General features: G+C 36.8%; 1 protein-coding gene across 4 annotated transcripts in view; it reads right to left on the bottom strand.

Moving 5' to 3' along the window:
* The window catches only part of ATRNL1 (attractin like 1), a 432,739-nt gene that overhangs the window by 366,861 nt on the left and 42,252 nt on the right, over positions 1 to 23,626 (bottom strand). For all 4 annotated transcript variants that reach the window (XM_071445975.1, XM_071445974.1, XM_071445976.1 and 1 more), the window contains exons 5-8: positions 21,977 to 22,185; positions 12,257 to 12,431; positions 11,069 to 11,156; positions 198 to 453 (exon numbers count right to left, since the gene is read on the bottom strand). In XM_071445975.1, the coding sequence (XP_071302076.1) occupies positions 198 to 453; positions 11,069 to 11,156; positions 12,257 to 12,431; positions 21,977 to 22,185 (728 nt within the window). The remainder of the gene's footprint in view (positions 1 to 197; positions 454 to 11,068; positions 11,157 to 12,256; positions 12,432 to 21,976; positions 22,186 to 23,626) is intronic.

Genomic DNA, 23,626 nt, shown 5'->3' with positions numbered 1-23,626 from the left:
CTCCAAACACACATGAAACACTATTACTGGACAAGAAATCTTATGTACATAACTTGAAGGAAAAAAGGTGAGGCTTTATTTAAATTGGAAAACATTAATTTTTCTTTCTGGAAAAAGAAAAATCACTTTTTTCACTTAAAGAAACCAGCACTTTTTGTATCAGTTTGTAATCAAAAAATTACTTGAAAGTGACTTACTGATGTAGTATTCCTGCACAATGCTTGTGTAACCATAGATGGAAGAATATCCAAAAATTACAATCATAACCACATCTCTGCTGTCCAGCTCTACTATGTGTGCTGAATGACCTTCCACAGCATATTGCTGTCCATGGACAAGGACTGCAGGAATTCTGGTACTCCATGTTTGACTGGGTATGTTGAAAACCCACAGCTCATCAGTGACATTGCCATAACTCGTTTCAATTTTGCCTCCATACATGTAGATGTCTTCCTGTAAAAATGGGAAGGGAGAGAGGAGAAAGCAAATAATGGATTACAGAAAGATAACATCTGAACTGCATACTCCTCTGCTGAGCAGTATTTCATAACTGAGCAATCTGATTTAAATCTTCACATTTAATCTTACATTAACCAGCTCAATATCAGACACTAATCCCAGACAATGATACTTAAACTAAACCAACAATGATAAGGAGTCTATTTCTCTGAAAAATAAACCTAGCCATGAAAATGACACCAAAATGAATCTCAAAGAGATTATTTCATCCAGAAAACCTTTAATTACATGGCACTTCTAATCCATATTGAAGCATTCTTCTTTAAAAAAAGCTAAACAGAAAGGATATTATATTGTTTTCTTAAAGAACAGTTCACAGAATTAAAATATGATTTTCCACACACTCAGTCTTTGAGGATTTCACTCAGCACAAGCACAAGAGAGCACATTCTCTCCTACTAGCAAAGTAACTTAACTTCTGAGAAAATCCAGTCACTAGAACCCAAAGAAAAGGGAAAATGCATATATGCAATCATAGAAGGGTTGGAAGGTATCCTAAAGATCATCTTCTCCCACCCCTACCACCACGGGCTGGGACACCTTCCACTATCCCAGGTTGCTCCAAGCAATCTTCCACTATCCCAGGTTGTCCAACCTCATCTTGGACACTTTCAGGGATGGGGCAGCCACAGCTTCTCTGGACAACCTGTGCCAGGGCCCCACCCCCCTCACACTGAAGAACTCCTTACCAGTATCTAAACTAAACCAAAACCTAAACTAAATCTGCCCTTTGACAGTCTGAAGCCATCTCCCTCGTCCAGCCACTCCATGCCCTTGTAAAACATCACCCTCCAGCTCTCTTGTAGCCCCTTTAAGGTGCTATATGGTGTCACCAGAGCCTTCTCCTCTCCAGGCTGAACAACCCCAACTCCCCCAGCCTGTCCTCTTGGAGAGGTGCTTCACACATCTGATCACCTTGGTGGCCCCTCCTCAGGACTTGCTCCAACAGTGCTTCTTCTGCTGGGTGTCCCAGAGCTGGACACAAGGCTCCATGAGAGCAGAACAGAGGGGCACAATCACCTCCCTCTCCCTGCTGGTTGTGGTGCTTTTGATGCAGCCCAGGATCTGGCTGGCTCCTCCTGAGCACACTTACTAAAATCAAATCACATAGGGGAGTGCTTTGAGTTCTTTTTAAGGAATGCAAAACAGAGATTCCAGCCATCATGAACCACACACCTTAAACAGCAGGGCAATCTGTTCTGGTAAGTAATGAGTGATTTACTTAAATATTGCCTGAAAGCAAATCCTACTGAATTTCACTTCATCTGGATTTGTAAGCCAAGGTACGCAAAGTCACAGAATAAATTCCAGATTGTTGGCTTCACAGATTTGCTCAAGGACAGTTTATACTGGGTGGAAAAAACTTCCTTTGGTTCTGAGATTGATACTCAGTCTTTGCTAGGACATAACCACCCCGTACACTCTGTGTCCCATTTGCATGCTCACAGTTAGCAGCTGTCTTCTGCATTCTCCAATGTAACATTTAGGGCTTACCCTAAACTCAGCCTTATCAAGTTTAAATTAGAAGGAAAAAAAACGTTTGACTTGGCATGAAATACTCAGAAAAAGAGGCTGGATGACCAGCCAAACTGGTCTTTTAAAGACCAAACTCTCTGATGCACTTACATAGTACACTTGAAATTTCTGCAAAAATTTCAACTATTTTTTTTTCTTCATATGAGGCAGGTGAACATTTCTCGATTTAGAATTTAAATCTTTTCTGTGCAGGGATACTCTGTGCTACTGGTGGTGTTTGAACAAAAGATGTTCACAGGAGGAATTTGTAGTAGGATTAGAGAGATATGTATCTGAACCCATTCTTCTCCTAGGAGATAAAACATTTCAAAGAGCTTGGTAAAAACCCACAAAAACTGAAGAAGGTTGTGCACTGATCCAAAGGAATGGTTTGAAAAAATATTCTTCTTGAAAGGATCCTATATGGCTCATTCCTTGCAATACCACATAGATCTCCAAAGTCAAATCAGCATCACTAAAATTGTGAACTACTTATTTTCAAATGCTGATAACTGACTATAGCATAAAGAGAAAGCTAATTAGGGAGCTGCAGGGGCTGTACAACAGTATTTGGAAAAAAAAATATTTCTGACACTGAGAAAAGACACTTAAAAAAAGAAAAAAAAAAAGGTGACCTAAAGAGCTGCATGAACTTTGAAAGTATTTCTCAGACAGCTGACAATAGCAATGTCCTCCTCACAGTTCTGCTTAAAAGATTCAAAGTTCAGATAAAAGAACAGTTCTGTGAGGAGTAATCTTTTAGGTGACATAGCAGATCCTGTATACAAGAATATTCACAGAGAAAAAGACAAGAAGGTCATGACAACTGCTTTATCAGCCACAAAACCAGATTTAACTAAGCTTTGCTAAGGGCTATTTCTGAGATTAGGAAGCTCCTAGAGCTGGTGAAAAATGCTTTAAAAGTAAGTGATGATCAGCTGAACACAGAGAAAAACAAGCTGAGAGACCAAAGTCAGTGGAAGAAATACAGAACTGAAATTAAAAAATGTTACATGCATACTTATACATGGAAAAAAACCAACCTCCTAAGCACAAGATAGACACTTATTTAGAAAGCCTTAACAGGAATGGGTTGTAAGAATGATACAAGTGCCACCAGTCCTATGCAGCATAAAAATTGTGACAGAATAGAAGGAACCCCTTTATTAATTTTATACTACCTTTATAAATGATTAATATAGTAAATATAAATCAAGGTATATGCTAAAGGTGAGGCTTTCTGGAAGACACAACACCTAAGATACAGAGTTTAAAGTATGCTGGTGCACAAACACTGCTGACCTTTACCTGAATTAAGCATAGTAGATATTTGTTTATAAGACAGCAAACCAAGCAGGACTGCAAAGTAAAATAATGTATTTTTTAAAAAGGCAACAAAAAATATAAACTTGAGAGTCATTGTGAAATTAGTGTGAAAAAGTGTGAAGAATCTGGCCCAAATTAAGGATCTTAAAAACTGTCCTCAGTCTAGAGGAGAGAGTAGGACAAGAAGCAGATTTTTCCATGGAAGAGATAACAAAACAGGTAGATAAGCACCAAGAAGATACAAGGCCTCCAACACATTCATATTTTAAAGTTCTGATACGAGGTATCAAAACAAACACCTTCAATTAGAGTATGAGATAGAAAAATTGATCATTTACTCAATAAATTGACCTTGGCCATATTAGATATGTTTAATAATATGAGTAACATTCTCTGAGAAGTTATGGGAACCTTGAAAGACCTTGTGGTTTTTAAACCAAAATTTCATATAAGTATTACTTTATGCAAATTGAAGTACAGAAAAATACATTGTTTATTGAACTTCAGAGCTCCTGCTCAGTAGGGAATTAGAGAAAAAAAGAGAAATTTCTTTCTGTAAACAGAGCAGGTCGACAGCTCACTCAATCATGACATTCCCACCTACAGATGCCATCAGTTGGTTTCTTGGCAGGTGTTCAGGTCCAAGCCAACAAAACAGCCAGTGCAGCTCCTGTTTGCTTCAATGGAACCAAAACTTTTCAATAAATGTTTCCATTTTTTCAAATCACATTTTTTCCCTGAGAAAACTACTTCAGTGGAAAATTCTGATGAACCATAATGATAAAAAAGATGAAAAAAGGCATATGATCTGTAAATAGTTGAGTGTGCATATTGGACAGAGAAGATGACAGCAGAAGGCAGGAATGATAAGACCAAAGCCAGGATTTGAACAAAATAGTTAAATCGCATTTTTCAAGAGAAGAAAACATTCATTGAATCTAGGATTTCTCTTATAGAGCAATGAATGACATGCACATTTTTGACTGGACAAAATAAGACCAAGAGAATACCTCATATATAGGAGAAAAAGTAAACTGTCACAATTTGAGTGTTACAAGAATCAATACAACTTACAACCATAAAATTCCTCTTAATTTCTTCATCTTATTGGTACCGTCATCATCTTTGGAGATGATGTTTGTTAAATAACCAGATAATTCAAATAAAATTAAATGCCTGGTGGGAGAGATTAAAAAAGAGGGAGCCAGACTCTTCCCAAGGTAATCCAGCAAATAAACCAGATGTGATGTACACAATTTGGATTACAAGAAATTCAATTTCAATATAAGAATAAACATTTCTCTTTTCTCATTGAGAATGCTCAAGACTGGAAGAGGTTGCTCAAAGATCCTTGACAGAGGAGCATTGTACAGTGAGGAAAAATGAAACAGATCAAGGAGGATATTTTAAAAGATCACCAAAAGACCAGGAGCACTCACTTGTCCCTTAAGTCCCAATTAACAGACTGTACACCAGAGCAGAGTAACATTTGCACACACTTCACATTGAATCCTGAACAGCCAAAAATCATTTGCTCGATTGACCTTGGACATGTTCTCTTCACTACACCTTATCTCAGTGTTAATATTGATTTTCTATTTCATATAAATGCAGTAATTCAAGACTTCTAAAACTTAACATTTTTTTATTCCTAAGACTTCACAATTTTTCTTTTTCCTAAAGGAACAATACTTAGCTGCTCAGGCTGTACCTTGGAATAACACACTCTTATGCAAATCCTGCCTGCATTCCAAAAGAATCTTATCTGGTAGATACCACTAAAAAAAAAATGTAAAAAAAAAAAAAAAAAACCCCATGCAACAAAGGGATAATTAATAATCCATTTCTAATGAATGGGAAGGAAGTTAATCGCATTAAAATAACACATAATTTTCATTTTGCATTTCTGAACTACATCATGGCTACACAGAAAAGTTTCTCTCTCAGAAATTAGTTTTCTGCCTTAATTCCTATAGAAATCTAAACTGTTCCTGAAGAATTGGCCAAAGAAATGCTACTCATAAACCACATAAAGTCATCCTCTATTTTCTTGAAACAAGAACATCAATCTTTTTTCTCCCCTAGATTGTATCTACACCTTGATATTGAAATTAATTTTATGTAAACTAACAGAACTCTAGCATTTATTACCATTTCTGTTCTCTGTACTTCTACCCAAAATTTTTAAAACTTTAGTGAAATCAGTACATCATTAAAGAAATTCTCCTTTTTTTGTTTCCCCAAGCAAAATACAAGTCTCAGAAAATGTTACCTAGCAATAGCTCAACCTCCACAAGCCTGTTTTTTGCATTCAACACGTACCACCTGGTTTAGGACTGTCTAATACTACCTCTTCTTTTCCACAAACTGTTATCTCCTTTAATTTGGTTAACAGTATCAAGAACATCCTATGTGTTATATCAAAATTAAAAATTAGTTACATTTCTACTTTATCCAGTAATCCATTAGACTGTGGAAAGTAGTCTTCACTTAACTCTTCTTCCTGAAGCCTGATTACTAATTCTCATTTTTTCGAGGGACTATATTCTCTCTGAATAGGAACCTGAATAAGTTACTGGAGAGGAACATTTTAACATTGAACTGTTCCCAACAGGACCCAGTTCAAGATCAAGACAATACTGCACCACATTATATGTCAGGGGGTCAACTTAATCAAGAGTGCTGTCACTTTATTTCCTCAGTATTTGCAGTTTTCCAATGGTTGCTGGGTTTAGTCAAAGCTTTTAATTAAAGTGACCTTACTTGGACTTCACTTTCAAACCAACTGGGATATAACATTGAAACAAGGAATGAAAAATATGACACTTCTACATAAAGAATCAATCTCTTGATGAATTAGGGCCACTTCATAGAAGGGAACTCTGAAGAGGCTTTTCTCAAGACTACGTGCAAAAAGCGTGGGGCAGCTCATCTCACCTACTTCTCACACTTCTGAGATCTGCAAATCAGAATTAAGAGAGCAAGTTGTGCATAAGATGTAATTCAGAGTTACAGAACAATAAAACTACAGAAATTGCTGGTACAGCCTACCAATAGCTACTTAATAGAATAGTTAGGAAATACTTTTGTATTTCCAGTGCTATTCAAATTATACTACAATAGCCAACAAAACTAGGCATTAAAAGAATAACAATAAACCAACTGGTGAAAGATTTTATCTAGTTGTTCATAATAAAGTAGGAAAAGTTTTTTACTCTTTTTTGCTTTGTTAACACTAGCTTTTGATAAGACTAATAAAAAAAACCAGAAGATATATACAGACTCAACATCAACACTAATTAATTTGTGAAAAGAATCGAAATAATTACCCTTTCTTAATAAACTTTTAAAAGTGGAAGTAATATTCATAAAACTCAAATGAGCTAAATTAAATTTGACTATATATAAAATGGTCTGCGTACTTTATGGTTACTACTACATCAGCTTGCCTGCTTCATCTCTATAGCCAGTCTCAAAGAAAACAAACCTCCAAGCCCAGGCATCCTTCCACTGCCTTGGGACCAGCATCAACAGCTCAATTATGAGGCAAAATGCAACCAATTTTAGTGATACTGCCAAAAGCTAAGTCCCAAAGGCGACGACATATACACCTTGCAGGCACCTCCCTTTCTGCTGAATTCCAGTGATCTAGTGTTTTGGAATTTACTCCAACTCCCTACCTAGGCATGTTTATCAAAGCTATATGTACCTACTCTCTTTAAAACCTCACAAGTCATTTCTTCCAGTCTCTTTATAAGCCTATTTCTTATATAAATTATTTCAAAGTACATTGATATTTTCAGTATCAAGGTGCCAGAAATTACATACAATTTATGAGATGCAGCAGAACCACTTGCTAACAGCACCTTTCCAGTAATCAGTGTGAAAACTATTTAACAGTTTAGTTGGTTTAAAAGCAAGAGCTCTTTTATGCTCTCTCCTCTATAAATGCATAAAAAGTTTTGAGGATTTGTTATAACTATACATCAGTGGGAGTCCTCAGATCTTTTTTTCTTCAGAATAAAGAAGAACAGTACCTTCAGTTTTTACCAAAGAAGCTTTCTGAGGGAAATGGACACAGTAACTTACTTCATTCTCCAGAAAGTCAATCACACAGCTGCAATTTATCTTGCACCACAATCAGGCAATGCTGGCTCTGGGCTCTCACTCCAGCCAAGCACTAGGCTTTAAAATCTCAGAAGCTCAAGTCAAAAACTTAATCTAATTTCTTCTCTGTGGATATTTTTTTCCTATCAACCATAAAGGAAACATTACACAATTACTGGTACAGAGCTGAAAACACAGCTCAAAGCTGCCATCTCTAGGTATTATGTTCTACTGCTCTTCACTCTAAATTACTTTTTCTGTTTTTCCAAGAGACTGAAGATCTAAAAAAAAAAATCAGAACTATATCCTAACGAGTTAATGTAAGAAATTGCTTCAGAAGGGAGTTCATTTCCCCCTTGAAATTTCTATGATTTGCATGATCAGCTTCTTTTGGCCCATGTAACTTCTGACATTTGACATAATCACTAGTACAAGCAGCATAGTAGTTAATTATTTCATATAGGTTCATTATTAGTGAATCCTAATTGCTAATTAACATCCATCTTCAACAACAGCCACAGCTTCTTCACTATACCTTTGCTTTGCAGCTTTCATTATCATTAACATGAGTTGCACTTCACTGAGATCCAAAGAGATGTCTGAATTAACAGAGACCACATTTAATATTTGCTGGTGAAAGGACTTCTAAAACAGCTACCCTTTAGTTTGGAATGTCTCAAGAAAATATTAGCACTGTCAAATAAAAAGGTTAAATTATATTTTAAGCCTTTATTCTGTACTGCTAAATGATACATTACTCAAATGTTTCTTGACTAAAATCTCCACATTCTACAGGAACTGTAATAATCAAAGTCACTGGTCAAAAAGATCTGACCTTTCAAAGAACAGATAATACATTAGTAATGAATCAGGGAACTGACAGGAAGAAAGGCAAGCTTGGAGTTAGGGCATGGACAAAACCTAGTTTATATTACTACTGAAAACACCTCTACAATATTCACCATGCCACACACAGATTCAACATCTCTGTAAGAACAGATGCCAGGAAAACAAGACAAAACAAAATATCAGCCCATGCCCTGAATTCCTCTTAACTTGGGGGAAGCACTCACTATATAAAAGGAGCCCAAACATAAAAAGAAACTAAAATGCACAAATAAAAGGGTAAAGTCTTTAAAAGAAAAATACGAAAAATGTGAAAAAATTAAATGTAAGACATTGTAAGACATTTTTGCTCAGATTACAAGAACGCATCCTATTTCAAAAAGAAAACAAAACTTTCCATTAAAAATAACAAAATAAAGTTTATCTTGATAGAAGGATAATGGAAAATTCGTAGAAAAAGTAGAGCTCAAAACAAAGTTCGGTAAATCCACCAGATTAAAACAAAGACTCACACCAAAGCAAGCTATGAAATACCTTAATGAGATGCCCACAGAATTTATATATGAAGTACTATGACATCACTTTCCAAATGCATTAGCAATACACCTAACTAGATACTTAGTGGTGCCAACAGACTGTCTGAAGGAGTATTCTGAGAAGTCAAAGCCATAGCAATAAAATGAGGTTATAATTGTCCCTTCATGGTAGACTTCACAGGTATTTCCATAGCAAAAACTAAAAACAGATAGTTCATGTAGGAAGAAAAAAAAAACCCCAAACAACAACCTGGCAGAGAAAGTCCCTAGAATTAGTTCTGAAGAAATTAAAGAGGTAATCCCCTATCAAATTCCTGCTTAAAAATGTGTCTATACCAAAAGACTGATAAGGGAGAGGCAGAAAGGACAGAATTCACTGAGTGAAACAGACAAACAGATAAAGAAAAATTCTATGAAGTTTTGAAAAGGGAAGTTTTATCTTGCAAATAAAGCATTGGCTTTTTCTGAAGAAATCAAAGGTCCAGATGATACATGTACCTGAAATTTCAGAAAGGTGCTTGATAATATTCCTCATGCCCTAAAGGAACTAAGATGCTCTGGAACAAGGAAAGCAGACAACACAAGGCTAATTAAATCTATAAAGTAAAGTTTGGGGGAAAAAATAGTCACTTCTTAAATTAATAAAGATCATTAGTGGTGTTTCACAGAAATGTGCAGCTGGGATTTGCTTGTTCAATATGTTAAAAAACAAGCTGACAGGGATGAGTGGAAAAACAGCAGTACTGTTTGACTATACTATGTTATTTAAAATAGCTGAGACAATGGTCAAAGGCAAATAATTGCAGAGGAATCTCCTAATATTGCATGTGCAATACAAGAAAAAATTAAAGACTAAATAAATGCTCACATGCATAACAATGAAAAAACCTTTTTTCACCCTATGTGAAAAAATAATTTAAACATATGGGGATGGGTTTTGAATTGCCCAGAATGAGATCCTGAGGCTGTAACTGGCAGTTCTATAAAAATACCAGTTCAAAGCCAACAGTAGATTTTTAAAATGCTAAAGCACCCTAAAGAATTAATAGGAAAAAAATTAGACCCTGAATTACATCAATCTCTGAGGTAAGAACACACTAAAGACTGTGATTCCTCCTTTTTCAAAAGGGAAATACCAGAATTAGAAGAAGCAAAGGCAATAGTACAACATTACTCAATGTATGAAATATCTTCCTTATAGAGGATTATTAAAAACACAAAAATATGAAAAAGAAATGGTGGAGTGCATGATGGCCTTACAGAAAATCATGAGTAGTATGAGGAAATCAGTAGAGAATAAGAAGTAGGGATTGTCAAAATTAAACCAGCTAGTACCAGTTCCTGAAAAGGTTTTATTTCTTAAAAAAATATTCTGGAATTCTTAGGCACAAGATGATGTCAATGTTAAAATAAATACATGATCCAAAAATTGAAAAAAAAACAATAAACAACGGGATTCATAATTTTTCCACCATGATACTACCCTATTTTAGGAAATCCAAGCTGCAAAGTAGGACAGTATTCTGAGGAAGCTTCTGTAAGTTCCTGTCATTTTTTCTCATATTCTTCCCTAGGCATGCACTGTTACCATTATTCAAGAGGTGTTACCAGGCAAGATGAACACTCTGGTCTGACTTGATACAATCCTGTTTGTCCTGCCCTGCTGGCAGTGCTTTATGCAAACAAAGGAAAATTTGTGACAGCAATTCTTTATTTCTCTGTCACAGTTAACAAGCCTGTCACCCTCTGTAGCTTGTCTCCCTGATAGCCCCCTCAGGCGTAAGTTGGAGCCTTCTCTCCAGTCCTGTCTGCTTGTGCTCCTGGATTCCCTGAGCAGTCCCCAGACCTGGGCCATCACTTGCCATGGCACTGCCAAAGCTCCCTGCTACCAGCAATTGGCTCTGCCTGTGGGACTCCTGGGGATGGTGCCTGGTGAGCAAGAGCACTGCCCACAACCCCAATTACATCTCACACACACCTCTGCCTTTTATTGGCAGCTTTAGCTCAGAAGATTTATGGTCAGCAAAATGATTGAGAAGTATTGAACAATCTCTGTTCCAAAAACCATGCAATAAACCTAAGTACTGAAGAAGAAAACATTAATACAAAATATTTAGAAATTAAATTATCCTCAAGTCTCCGTTCATGGTGACTCATTTCAAGATCACTAACAGCACACAGATATAAATTTATTATACAGAACACTGAAGAGTCCAAACCTGATACAAAGCAAGAGTATGTCCATATCTCTGAAGTGGCCCTTTGGATACAGGAACTACATTCCATATACTGCTTTCCAAATTGTAGCTAGAAAAGAAACAGAAAAAGAAACATTTTCGACCTGTAGACAAAACAGAAGGGCTTGTATGTTCAAACTAACTCCAACATGGTAATTTGTTAGTGGGGTAACACAATCCTTTGAACTATTACAAGAGTGCAGTAACTTGTAACAGTGCACTAAATTTACCTCAAGCAGAACAGGAGCATCTCTTTAAGGGATTCATCAACAATCTCAGACAACAGGAGTAACTGATAAAAATCACAAGACTTGTTCTGTTATCAGTCACATAAAAAAACCACCCCACCAAACTGCTCATGCCCCCTGCTTTTGCACTACTCTGAAGATTTACTGCTGGGAACCCTCTTAAATATATGGTTGATTTTAATTTCCATTACATTTTCATTCATTAATTAATGCATAACATTAGATGAGAGAGAGGTAAAAAAAAGATTACAAAGGTAGAAAAGAAAAATCCAAAAGATTATGGGATTTGTTTTGTATGATTGCAAATGTGTGGAAGAAAGCAATAGGTAGACAACAATAGAAGAGGTAAACATGTTAATAATATGCTAATAAATAGAACCTAACACTTGCATTTGCCACATTTAGAGCCTCTACAGATCAAGTCACCATCCAAATCACCTGGTTCCTTTTTACAGCTGCTTCAACTTTGCTTGCAATAGGTGGTCAAATACACACACAAACTGCCATAAGTATAAAAAAGTGGAATACAGGTGACCTGCCTGACCTTACTGGCATGGCACCAGCAGCAAAGTGCGAGCACTAAATACAAATGTCCTGTAACCATAAATTAACATCAATAATGAACATGGCTTTCAAAATGTATGAAAATATCAGCAGAGAACTTCTTTCACTATTTTATCACAACAAAGCTCCTTATGTTTTGCAGTTTTTCAAACTGAACTACATATAAATATCACCTACGGTTTGATGTTGCCCATATTTTCACTTTCTATAATCGTAAGAAAATCACAAGCATAAAATAAGACCATTAATAAAGAATCTAACAGAGATAGAAACCTTTCAGCTCAATTAGAAGACAGAAGCTCCCTCCCTGGTAAGATCTGTTTTCCCTAAGCCCCACAAGAAAGGAGAAACCACTCACTTCAACACCATTTGGAAGGAGCTGTAGTTGAAGGTGTAGCCACCGATCACCCACATGAACTTCCCGTGGAGGACGGCCTTGTGGGACGCACGGCCCACAGAGGGGCTGAAGGGCTTCACGTTGGGCAGGATCCAGTAGGACTCCGTGGAGGGGACGTTCAGAGAACAATCTGGGCCTGTTTTGTAAACAAACGTGCAATTTGTGCAATCTGTTAGATGGGGATGTTAAAGCCAATAAAGCAGAAACAGGGGAGGCTTAATTACAGATGTCAGGATTGCTCATTCTGATAAAATATGGTGTACACTTTTATGTTTAACAGATGCTCAATGAAAAAATTGACAACATGGGATGTCAATCTAATTGAAAGCATTAGATTAGCTCAAATAATAACAATTCATTTCCACATTCTTCTCAGAAAAGAGACTGTGAGTCACAAATTGAAAGAAAGGCACAAAGCATCACATTTTTAAATGACCTATCATTTATGTCTAAAACTTTTAGCACTGTAGGTTACTTTTGGAGAAAAACTATACTGTAGTTGAACCAGAATAAGTGTATATCAAAGCAAATAATATTACAGTAAATTAAGTTACAAAATGCATTATACTATATTAAATCTTAGAAGTAAAAATTTGCCTTTGGCAAATGCCATTCTGCATCATTTTTCAAGAGGAAAATACACTATCATGTGCTTTATCAAAATAATTATTTGAATAATTAAATTTTATAACATTTTATAGACAAATACACAAAGCCACCAAACCCACAACTACTACATATGACTTTCAAATCTATTTCTGCCAATCATTTTTGTCAAAGTAAGAAAAGTCAGAAAAATGCATTGTTTTTTTAGCTATAGGACTATTACAATCATGAACAGCAAACCAATTTTTTATTTGTTCCATGATAACAAAAATGTGATCTCTTCATCATCAATTTATGCTCTAGATCTTATGTAAAACCTGAATATATATGTATATGTGTGCGTGTATATATATATATATATATATATTGCTGATAAAGGTTATTATTTCAGGGCCTTTGAAGAACCACAGAAGAAGTTCCTGTCCAACCATGTTACTGAACAATAAAACAATACACAAAATTCAACACAGTTAAATTGAAAATTAAGTAAGGTACAATTTAGGATCATCTCAGGACATCTCATGAAAATATTACATCACCACTCAGCAATGGTCAAAATAAAGAATTGTGTCAGAATCAAGAATCCTGTTACCCCACTGCATAAATCTGTGGCTTGTGTAACCTTAGAAAACTGTGTCCTACTTAAAAAGAAGAGATTAGTGCTGGACGCTGTTTACAGAAGTGTAGTAAGGATGTTTCAATTACAGAAACCACTGAATTCCTTTGAACCACTGACTTTTTCACTTGGAAAAACACAAAATTTGGAAGTGAATTATAAATGTCTATAAAATAAGTAACAAAGAGAGGGTGGATATGAGGAGCCCACAGTCTCTCTGAATATAAAGAGCTGAGTTTTATGAAATGCAGCTTGAAGAAGCCATGCTCAAAGCAAACAAGAGGAGACAGCTCTTCGTGTAAAAAGTATCAGATCTCTTTGGCAAGGATACTCCCCTGGCAAAGGGTGCTCCAGATGCAAATATTTACATGTGTCAAGGAGAGATCAGACAATTTTAGAATACAGAGATGCTGAAGTTTACTAAGTATGCTAAATAAGTAATAAGCAAGTTTACAATCATTTTAAAACATTATCTTGGGGAATGGGAGTGCAGGGAGATAATGTTTTTCCAATGTTTATTGTCATTTTGGGGGCAAATTGTTACAGTTACTTCCTATGCACAACAACCAGACATCCAAAGTGTACATAACCAGCTGTCAACTTTTCCTAGTATACTACAGGAGAATGATGTCCACTTGTATCCAAATTACCTTCCATTCACTAAACGATGGAGACCCTCAATTCCCATAGTCCATTATACCTTCTCCTCAGAAAAGATTAATGGTATCTGAATGAGTTCTAATGAGAGCATGAACAATTCAGTGTATTATTTCTTAAGCATTAATAATTGATACTATAATAGAGTTGTAACCTCAGCAAAATCGCGATTTTGGTAAATCACTGGAGGAAACACTTAATTTGAATATAAAAGGGCTTTAAAATAAACATTTGATTAAGTGTTCTTTGATGAGGGAAGAGCTGAAAATGATGGGAACGGTGCCTGCAGGTCAGGAGGAGCAGCCGGGTCCCTGCCGGCCGTCACCGCGGGCCCTCGGGCCCCGGGATGTCGCGGCCAGCAGGGACCCCTGGTGGCGAGCGGCGAGCGGAGCCGCAATTCCTGCGGCACATCCCGACACAGATACCGGCACCGACTGCAAGAAAATGAACGCAGGAAAACCGCCTCATACTCAGTCAAGAATGCAAAAATCTTAGCCAGATCAGCGATGGAAGGAATGTCACAGACAGCCCTGTTCCAGCCTCAGCGCTCCCTGAGACCCGAACGACAGGAAAGGTGAGAGGGAAGCAGAAACACCACTGTGCCACAGAGTCACAGACAACCTCGGGCTGGAAGGAGCCTTAGAGATCGTCTGGCTCCAGCCCCTCTGCCATGGGCAAGGGCTGACCACGTTATCTATCAACCGGGACAAAAATGGAATCTACAGCTGCAGAAAGGCAAAACAATAGAATAGTGCTGGCCTCTATCAAAACATCATTTAAAAATCCAATTCTTTTGTATGGCTATTGCTTTATAAAAACAAGGTAAATGTAGGATTTATGAATAGCATTTATAGATTTTCCTACTTGAATACATATGCTATTATTTCAGCAAAAATACATATTCTCTTCAGAAACGTTACATTCACTAAATACCTGCTTTCTGTGCAACAAAGAGCAACTACAGCCGCAGAACAAAGATAATGAAAAATATGGTTTGTTATGTTTTATGCAAATATGATTTTTCTCCATTCATTTAAAATTGAGTTTCTTTCTTATCTTCCTAATGTGTCAGTCAATCCACTGGGGGTGGAGGGGGGAATGCTTTAAAAACAGCAAACAACTTTATAAACCTGAACTAGAAGTCAATTACGTTATCCTCTAAGGTAGGGAAAAAACTCTATAGGTTTAAAAAAGCGATTTATCCCCACCACACAAAAGGCATAATCTAATTTCTATTTATTGAGGAGTTTCATGAAAAGCCATAGTAACAATCTGTTCCAGTAGTTTAAGTCATAAGATCAATTTCCACCTAAATGACTAAACATCATCTACTGTCTTCAGACCAAATCTTTTCCTTTGGGAGCACAGAAGAAAAAAGCAGAAGTGTTGATGTGTTGAATATAAATTTCACGGTGCTCTTCATGCAATCTAATCAAAGCAATTTTAAAAGTATTTGTTGTTTATTCTGGTTTTGTTTGTCTGATCATTTGAATTGAGAATTATTACATTAATATAATTTTTCAACCACCACAACTCAGTGGTTGAAACCAGTCCTACAGTCAGACCAGTTGTGCTGGAATGGCTCAGTAATTCCTTCTAGGCATTTTATGGTAGGTGCACCCATTTATCCCTACAGTGCCCCTGCACAGCTCTGCAATATCCATTCTGGATGTGAGTATTTCTCCTATCCTGCAAACAGCCTTGCTGAAAATGAGACCCAATGGCAGGCAGAGAGGTCCTGGTGAGGTGTTCAGCTAAAGCAGCAGGGCAGCAAGCTGTGCTCCTCCAGGAATGACACAGAAATCCTAATGCACACGAGCTGATGCAGCTCTTGAAATGCCCCTGGGTGCTGCTCCTCAGCTCTGTTTGTCTCCTCAGGCAGGAAGAGGGGATCAGCCAAGGCAACCCGGCCATGGGGGATGCCTAGGCTCAGTCTGAGCAGGGGAGCCAGAAGGGCTGCAGGGCCTGCCATGGGTGGGTACAGCTCCACTGCATCCTTTAACAGCTCAGCTCCAGATCCCACACTCATATCAACAAGACTGGCACAGGAGATAAGGCCAGATGTCACAGCATTGTCTACTAGAAGCAGGGAAAGCTCTCCTAGTCTTCCATGACTGAGAACAAGTACAGTCTCTGGTAGACACCACGTGAGATTTATCACCTTAAACAAAAACAGGTTTTGCTCCTCAGGCTCTAAAAGAAGCAGGGACTTCCAGATCAGCTGTAGCTGACAATACCCATTGGACTAGAGATTCTGAGACTCCATCCTAATGGCTGCAAGGTACCAAGCTCCAGTATCTCTGCTAACAACTTCTAGAAAACTTCACAGCTCTAAGACAAAAGCCTCCTCCCAATTCTTAAATGGTGTATTGATGACCAGTTTATCCTAATTTTTCTTCTACCAGTGTTGCTATCACTGTACTTAAAGACCTGGTCTGTCTATATACCCCACAAATGTTTATAAACAGCAACACTTCCCTCCCAGCTTTGATTTTACTTGTTTAAACAAACCATGCTCTGTTAGTGCCTTCCATAGCCCTGTCCATCCTAATGGTTCTCCCTCTGAGTCTGTTTCTATTTGTATTCAAGAAACTGTAGTAAGAAAACATGAAACATACCACTAATGCTTTGACATATTTAACTGGAACTTCTATGAGTGATCATCCTACCAGTGTTCTTGGCACTTTGGAGTTTGCAGAGCATATAAAAGTAATAATGTTAATTAGTTCATGTTCTAATTGAGATAGACAAGCAAGTTTTCTCCCACGTCACTTTCTACATTTCAATCCAAGACTATAAAACAAATTCTTAATTCTCTTAGTCTCTAAATGTATTAATTTACAATTTATACTGAAGTAATTAAATCCTACACATTATTTGCAGACTTTTTTTCAGGATATTCTGGTTCTCCTTCATATTTTAAGTACCTTCCACCTCCGTATTACCAGATTTCATCAGCAGCATTATAGGTGGATTACAAAAATTATGTAACATTATCAGTCCCAAGATCAGCCTTCAAGGAGCATTGATACCTTTCCATATGTGTTCAATACACCCACTCCCATTTCATGATGAAGCAGCTGAGTTCCCCTTACTGTTTCCTTGTGTATGCTCTGCACTCTTCATTTTCAATGATTTCCTGTCATCAAATGCTGAGGTTCAGATAAAATATACTGCATTTTCATGTCAATTTTCTTACAGACTATCTTTGTATGAACTACATTGATAAATTCAGATTTCAACTGGTTTGTTATTAATCACAATATATGTTTCAGAATTTCTTTCCTCAAGTTATGGTCTAGAACAGTGCTGAAATGAAGTTAACAGGTTTTGAGCTGCATTAATCACTTTCTTCCTAATCTTAAATGAAGGTGCTACAGATAATAAAGTTAATTTTGTATCTTACCTTAACAGAGAGGTCAGCACTATCTACTTCTTGTATTCAGGACAAAGTATTGCTTGGGATCATTATTTTAATCAAGTTCTATTTTCATACATTTAAGTGTATGCCTTTTAAATAAATATTTAGGTCATAGATTTATTCTAAATGGATTACATTTTTCATTAAAACTCACAAATAGCAGGGGACTCCCTTCCTAAATCTCATCCTAATTAGACATAGAGAGCATTATCAACCCCATTAATGCAGCCATTTAGTGAAACAAATCAAATAAATTCTGCTAAATTTGCTTTCACTAATTGTCAGATGACACCATAAAGGTATTTAAAACTGGACCTGGCTCTTCATTTACCTGTGATGTTCTTTCCCTTGCAATAAGGACTTGACTTTTCTCACACCATTTTCAGACATTAAATTTCTAATTACAATATCTATACTTTGTTTACAAACTCCATAGTCCTCCAAGAAGGCTTATCAAATTGTTAAATTCCACCTGAAGATAAATCTGAAGAACATTTCCAGTACATATGAGATAACCATTCATTACAATTCCTTCCTACCAATTCTATAGACAAACTTTTCTTAGACAGCTCTCATTTCTATGATCAACATTAAAAAAAAATCTACAAACATGGAGCACAGAAATAGGATTTTAACTTAAAATTGGGGGACAAAAATGTTCCTTGGATATGTGTCTTTATATGCATATACAGTATAAATGCACATATATTTAAGAGGACATTTCCCAGACTGTAAAATTGCAGTTTCTCATTTCTGATTTGATACTTGGCCAGGAGACAACCTGAAAAGTAAAACTGAGACAAAAAGGGCATTATCACAGGGCAGAAGAGTTATAAGAAACCTGCTTCTATTTTATTTTTCCTTCCAAAAACAGGTCTGTCCAAAGCAAATGTTACATCACAGGTCCTCATCTCTAAAGACACCCAGACCTGTGTGCTTTCTGTTCAAGAACATCCAGGCCCAACAGCCCAAAATCTCAGATTTCAGATCTCCAGGCATTTGGCACAAGCTTTTCCCAGTGCTGCATTTCACCTGCTGCTGCCTGAGCCTCCATCTCAAACCTTCCCCAGCAGTTTCACTAACCCAGCACCACAGAAGCACAGCTTTGCTCAGTTTCAACAATGGGGAATAAGGCAGGCCAAACCAGAGAGTTTGACATCCAAGCCTTCCACTGAAAAGTGGGAGTAAACCCAAATCCAGTGAGTCTTTTCAGGAAAATCTGAGTTAGACAGAGTTTGACAGAGCTGTTCTGGCCACACTCATGATGCCATACTACAAAGCAAGCAAAACACTGATTTTACACTGCAGTAGTCATAGCTCCTTTTATACTTTCATTGTTTACTCTTCTCCTTACAGAAAGACTCATTTTTCCCTGGAGAGATGTTATAAAATTCAAGCTGCCTCAATTGCTAATGGATTTATTTCAAAGTTAATTAGTTTAATTTCAGAATCTGGTCTTCTGCTACATCTCTATCTGCTAGGAGCAGCTCTGCAGGGAGAACCCACTAACTATACATGTTCCAGAAATTTTATTGGTGTTTTAACTTTGGATTAGGGCTAAATGCCTGTTTGGGGCTGGTGTGCGTTATGTGCAACCCTAGAGCCCATTTTTGGTGTAGTTCCTTATAAAAGGAAAGTACTTCCTCTGTTTCCAAACCACCACACAATGCAATCCAAAACATAATAAACATGAAGTACCAGATTTGCCTTGAAGGTACCCTACTCATTCTCTTTAAATGAATGTAAAGACAGTCTGTAATTCCTCCCTAATAGATTCCCCTTTTGCTTGCAGTGCTGATGTTCAGTGATCAAAGTATCAATAAAGTTTCTCAACTTCAGGAGCCTTCAACTCTTTTTTTTCCCTGTCTACACCTAGGAGTCAGCAATGTTTTCAGCAATTTCAAAGACAGTCCACTTAATCCTCTTTAAAGTATCCTTTCAGTCATCCTGAATTTTTTCACCTGTCACAGAAGTTTTTAACTGTTTGGAAATCTCTCTTCTCCTTTATAGCTTGAAACAATCCAAGACATGGTGTTCGTGGTATCAAAGAGAATCTTTTGGCTGTGAAAACATATTTAGCAAAAGCATTTTTCTATAAAATTCTTAAATAGGTCAAATTGTACAAATTGGTCTCAGCCAAAGAGAGATTTCTCTTTTACATATGCCTAGCAAAGAAAGAGAGAGCAAGTCAGTAGTTTTGAGGCGTTATTTTTTTCCTCCCTGAATTACATCCACAGCCTTTATCAAGACAGATTAACCAGGAATGGGACGCTGTATTATGGTACAGAACTCAAGAAAATACTCCTTAGTATTATACTTGGTCTGAAAAGTTCAAACTCCCTTACGTTGAAAATGAAATGAAAATTTTAAATTAACCAGATTTTCTGTAAATACTAAATTTTGTTCTTGCACCAACCACTTCAGGAATATTTAAAAATACTAGCATTATTAAAAATACTTTGATTTAAAAAAACCACTACATTCAACTAGTGCATGTTTTGTTAAATGAAACATATATTAAAAATAAAAATTATGCCAATTATTTGTCTTCAAAGTCTAAAAGTCTTTATGGAAGATTTATTCCATGTTCATACAATCAAGTACCAATATAGAATAAAGCAAGTATCTACAAGATCCTTGTATTCAATTCCACAAGACATATCTAATAATCAGGGGATCCTACTTTTTATTCAAAAAAGTTATTCTATCCCAAAGAATACCCTAAAGTATTCTCTTTTCTCAGGATACTTTTTTTAAATGTGTAATGTTCTTCAGAGCTGCTTCTTCACCGACAACCACAAGATGTCGCCATTGTAAAAGAAACTCTATGCAGTAAACTAGGAAATTCTGACATTTATATTCTGAATCAGGGGTTCTAATTATCATACATCCAAATCAATGCACCTCAATGATTTTTTTTAATACAGACACTAAAGTTACTCAAAAGATGATAAAAAGAATATAGTAATAAAAAATGAAACATTAAATTCTCTCCTAAAGCATACAAATCAAGACCCTTCAGCCACTCGGTTTGAATTACCAAACACAAGAAAAACTTGTCAGACAGCAAGAGAAAAATTTCTTATTTCAACATTGCAAATAATCTGCACAGAAGATAGTATCAGTATAGAAAGTGCAGAATATACAGGAATAAATAAATTAAGAAATAAAGCAGAGATGTAAGTAGTCTCCCAGAGCTTAAGGAAAGTTTGGTATTTAGTAAGGAAAAATAATTATATATCCAAGCCATCTCACCATCTCATCTGTGACAGAATTTAAAAAAAAAATTGAAATCTATGTAGATTCAGTGAAAATCCAAGGAATGATGAAGGAAATTCTCTTTATATGATCTGTAGGAAAGAGTGAGAAACTAGTATGTACAGAAATGTCAGGTGAAAGGAAGGCACTAGCAGCAGTAGTCAGATTTCTAATTTTATTTTGTGCTTAAAACTTCTAATGAATTTCATAGCACTATATCTGAAGGTATAGCCTAAAAGCACTTCAAAACATTTGTGACATTTCCCATTTTGTACTCAGCAATTTGACACTGCAAGGAATTCATGCACAACTAAAAGGGTGATAGTCTTGCTGCAAATTCTATTCACAACTTCTTGACAGAGATTAAGCCTTCAGGATCTTTTTGTGTACTACAGTCCTGGAAGGTTTTAAAGGACTCAGTAATAATAAGTCTACACTATTTCCATTCAATGACCATATTGCTAAACCACTTCCCTTCTGTGGGTGCACAGACTGCCTTTGAATGATCAACTCATTAATTATTAAGAAGTGAAATGTATTAGATCTCATCATGACTGTGAAGTAATAGGTGTGACAGCTAATAGGAGTTAAAAAGTAATTTCCTTTGTCATGCCAAAAGAAACAGCAATAAAACAGAACTGAGGCAGGAAGTCATGGGAAGAGGGCATGTCAGCTAAGTAATCTGGAGGGATTTTAATATTTCTGTTAAGAGAATGGCAATTTCTAAGCATAGCAAGCTAAGCCAATTGAGAATGTAACAGAAGTGGTAAACAATAAAAACAAAAATCCACAAGCATCTAGCATAATTATAGCAAGTGAATTAAACATTTAGGATCCTAAATAATTTATCTGTAATGAGAAACAATGATCTATGGTACTGGGAGAAAAACTGCACCACATGCTTACAGTACATCCATTAGCCCACAGACAGTCTTGCACCATTATAACAAAGCAGTTCACCTTCCTTTTTCATTGAGAGGCTGCTACAAATTATACCCAACAAAAAGCAGACAGTGGCTACTTTACTTCAGGAAACACTAAAAATAAGATGCAATGATGTGACAATAAAAGGAGGGCAGGGAGAAAATCAAATCACCTAGACACTAAACTAAGCAAAGTTTACCTTGCCAGCTGTCATTGCAGACACAGAGCTTCTCTCCTGTCAGGTCACAGTAGCCATGATCTGGACTCCCACAGTTGGCTTTGCAATAGGGAATGTCACAGGCCTCTCCTTTCCAGTACTTGTCACATTCACAGTACACCCGGCTCGGTACAGACAGACTGGTTGTGCACTTGCCATGTTCTGAGCAGTTATTAGGACAAGAGTTGATTCTGAAAAAACAAAAAAAAAGTAAGATATCTCACAGTACTCCAGCAGTATTTTTTAGATAAAGTATGTTTTATCATGAAAAATTTCTATTTACTGATAAAACTCAAGTTTAATGATGATTTTACAGGCAAATGAGCTCAAAAGGTGTTGATCCAATCTTAAATACAAAGTCTGATGCACTCAGGATCACAAATACCTTGCACTGCAACAAATATTGACATGAAACAAAAGGACAGGCCCTGCTTGGACAGATCTATTTTTCTCCTGTATTCCAGAATAAGCACTCAGTCCTTTCAATGCTTGTTATCTCTAGAAACAACGACACTGGAAGTAATTGAGCTTAAACTCTCCACACAGGCATACAGTTAAAGGGTTTTCCAGAGTAGCTTTGGTCTATACTATAAACAGTGTGCCTAACATCTGGGGAGAATAAAAGAGGGAAAAACAAGTAAGGAAAAATACAAGATGGCTAATATCCTGTAAACTACTTAGAGGTAGCACTTCATTCTTTGAATCCTTAATAAAAGAGCCACCTTAACTCTGCAGTCCAAGATGCAAAAATAGGACAGCCTAGGCTGAAAGTCTATGACTGTTCTGGGAGTTTGCATTTCTCTGATACACCCTACCAAACACTGAGATCACAGGCAATGGGAGTGCAAAATTAAGCAAAGTGGTTCCAGAAATGCAGGCAACTCCTTGAAATGAGGGAAGATGGAGGACATGGAATATGTGGGTCCAATAGTTTCCATGAACTCAGGCAGTATGTGCCTGATGAAGTCCAAACAGGATTTGAAACTCTTTTCGATGACTCACCGCAAACTCAGAATAAAGTGTTACTACAATCCTCTGATGATAATACAGACCACTCCCTGCAGATGGGAGATGGATACTGTTCACAGTCTTCCTTACTGAATGAAGCTCTAACTGAATGAAGAAAGAGCTGTTAAAATTTAACAAATAATTGTTCAAGGCTGGCCTTTGAAAAGATACAATTGTGGTAGGACAGTGAGGAGACATTTTTGTCTTCTAAAGAGTCACTTCTCAAAGGACTGATTCCGTTATGCTGCTAAAATAGAAAATTCCACATCTGACCATCATTCAAAATCTCCTGGGGGTTTTAGCTGGTAACACACATGGCATTAAAGCCATTGATGGCATTAATAACAGCTGTATGCTACAGCTGGGAGGAACCTCTCCTCCAACCTCACAGGCAGTGCTCTGCAGGAAGGTGAACAGTTAAGTTTTTCCACCAGGAGAGGTTAGTTGGAAAGCAGACCGTTTCCCACTCCAACTGGTTCATCAAGGATTCAAACAAAATGACGAAAACTGGATCAGCAGAATTAGAAGAAAGTTGCCTGACTTGAAGGAACAGAAAATTTACTCAGACTGTTCTGAAGTAATTACAGTTGTTTCCTATTGAAATGGCACTTTGGTCACAGATTT

This window comes from Agelaius tricolor, unplaced genomic scaffold (genome assembly GCF_023055355.1).
Source record: "Agelaius tricolor isolate 1412-34295 unplaced genomic scaffold, bAgeTri1.0.p SCAF_22, whole genome shotgun sequence".
NCBI classification, from domain to species: domain Eukaryota; kingdom Metazoa; phylum Chordata; class Aves; order Passeriformes; family Icteridae; genus Agelaius; species Agelaius tricolor.
The sequence above is the reverse complement of the archived record's forward strand: the minus strand, read 5'-3'. Positions and strand labels throughout refer to the sequence as shown.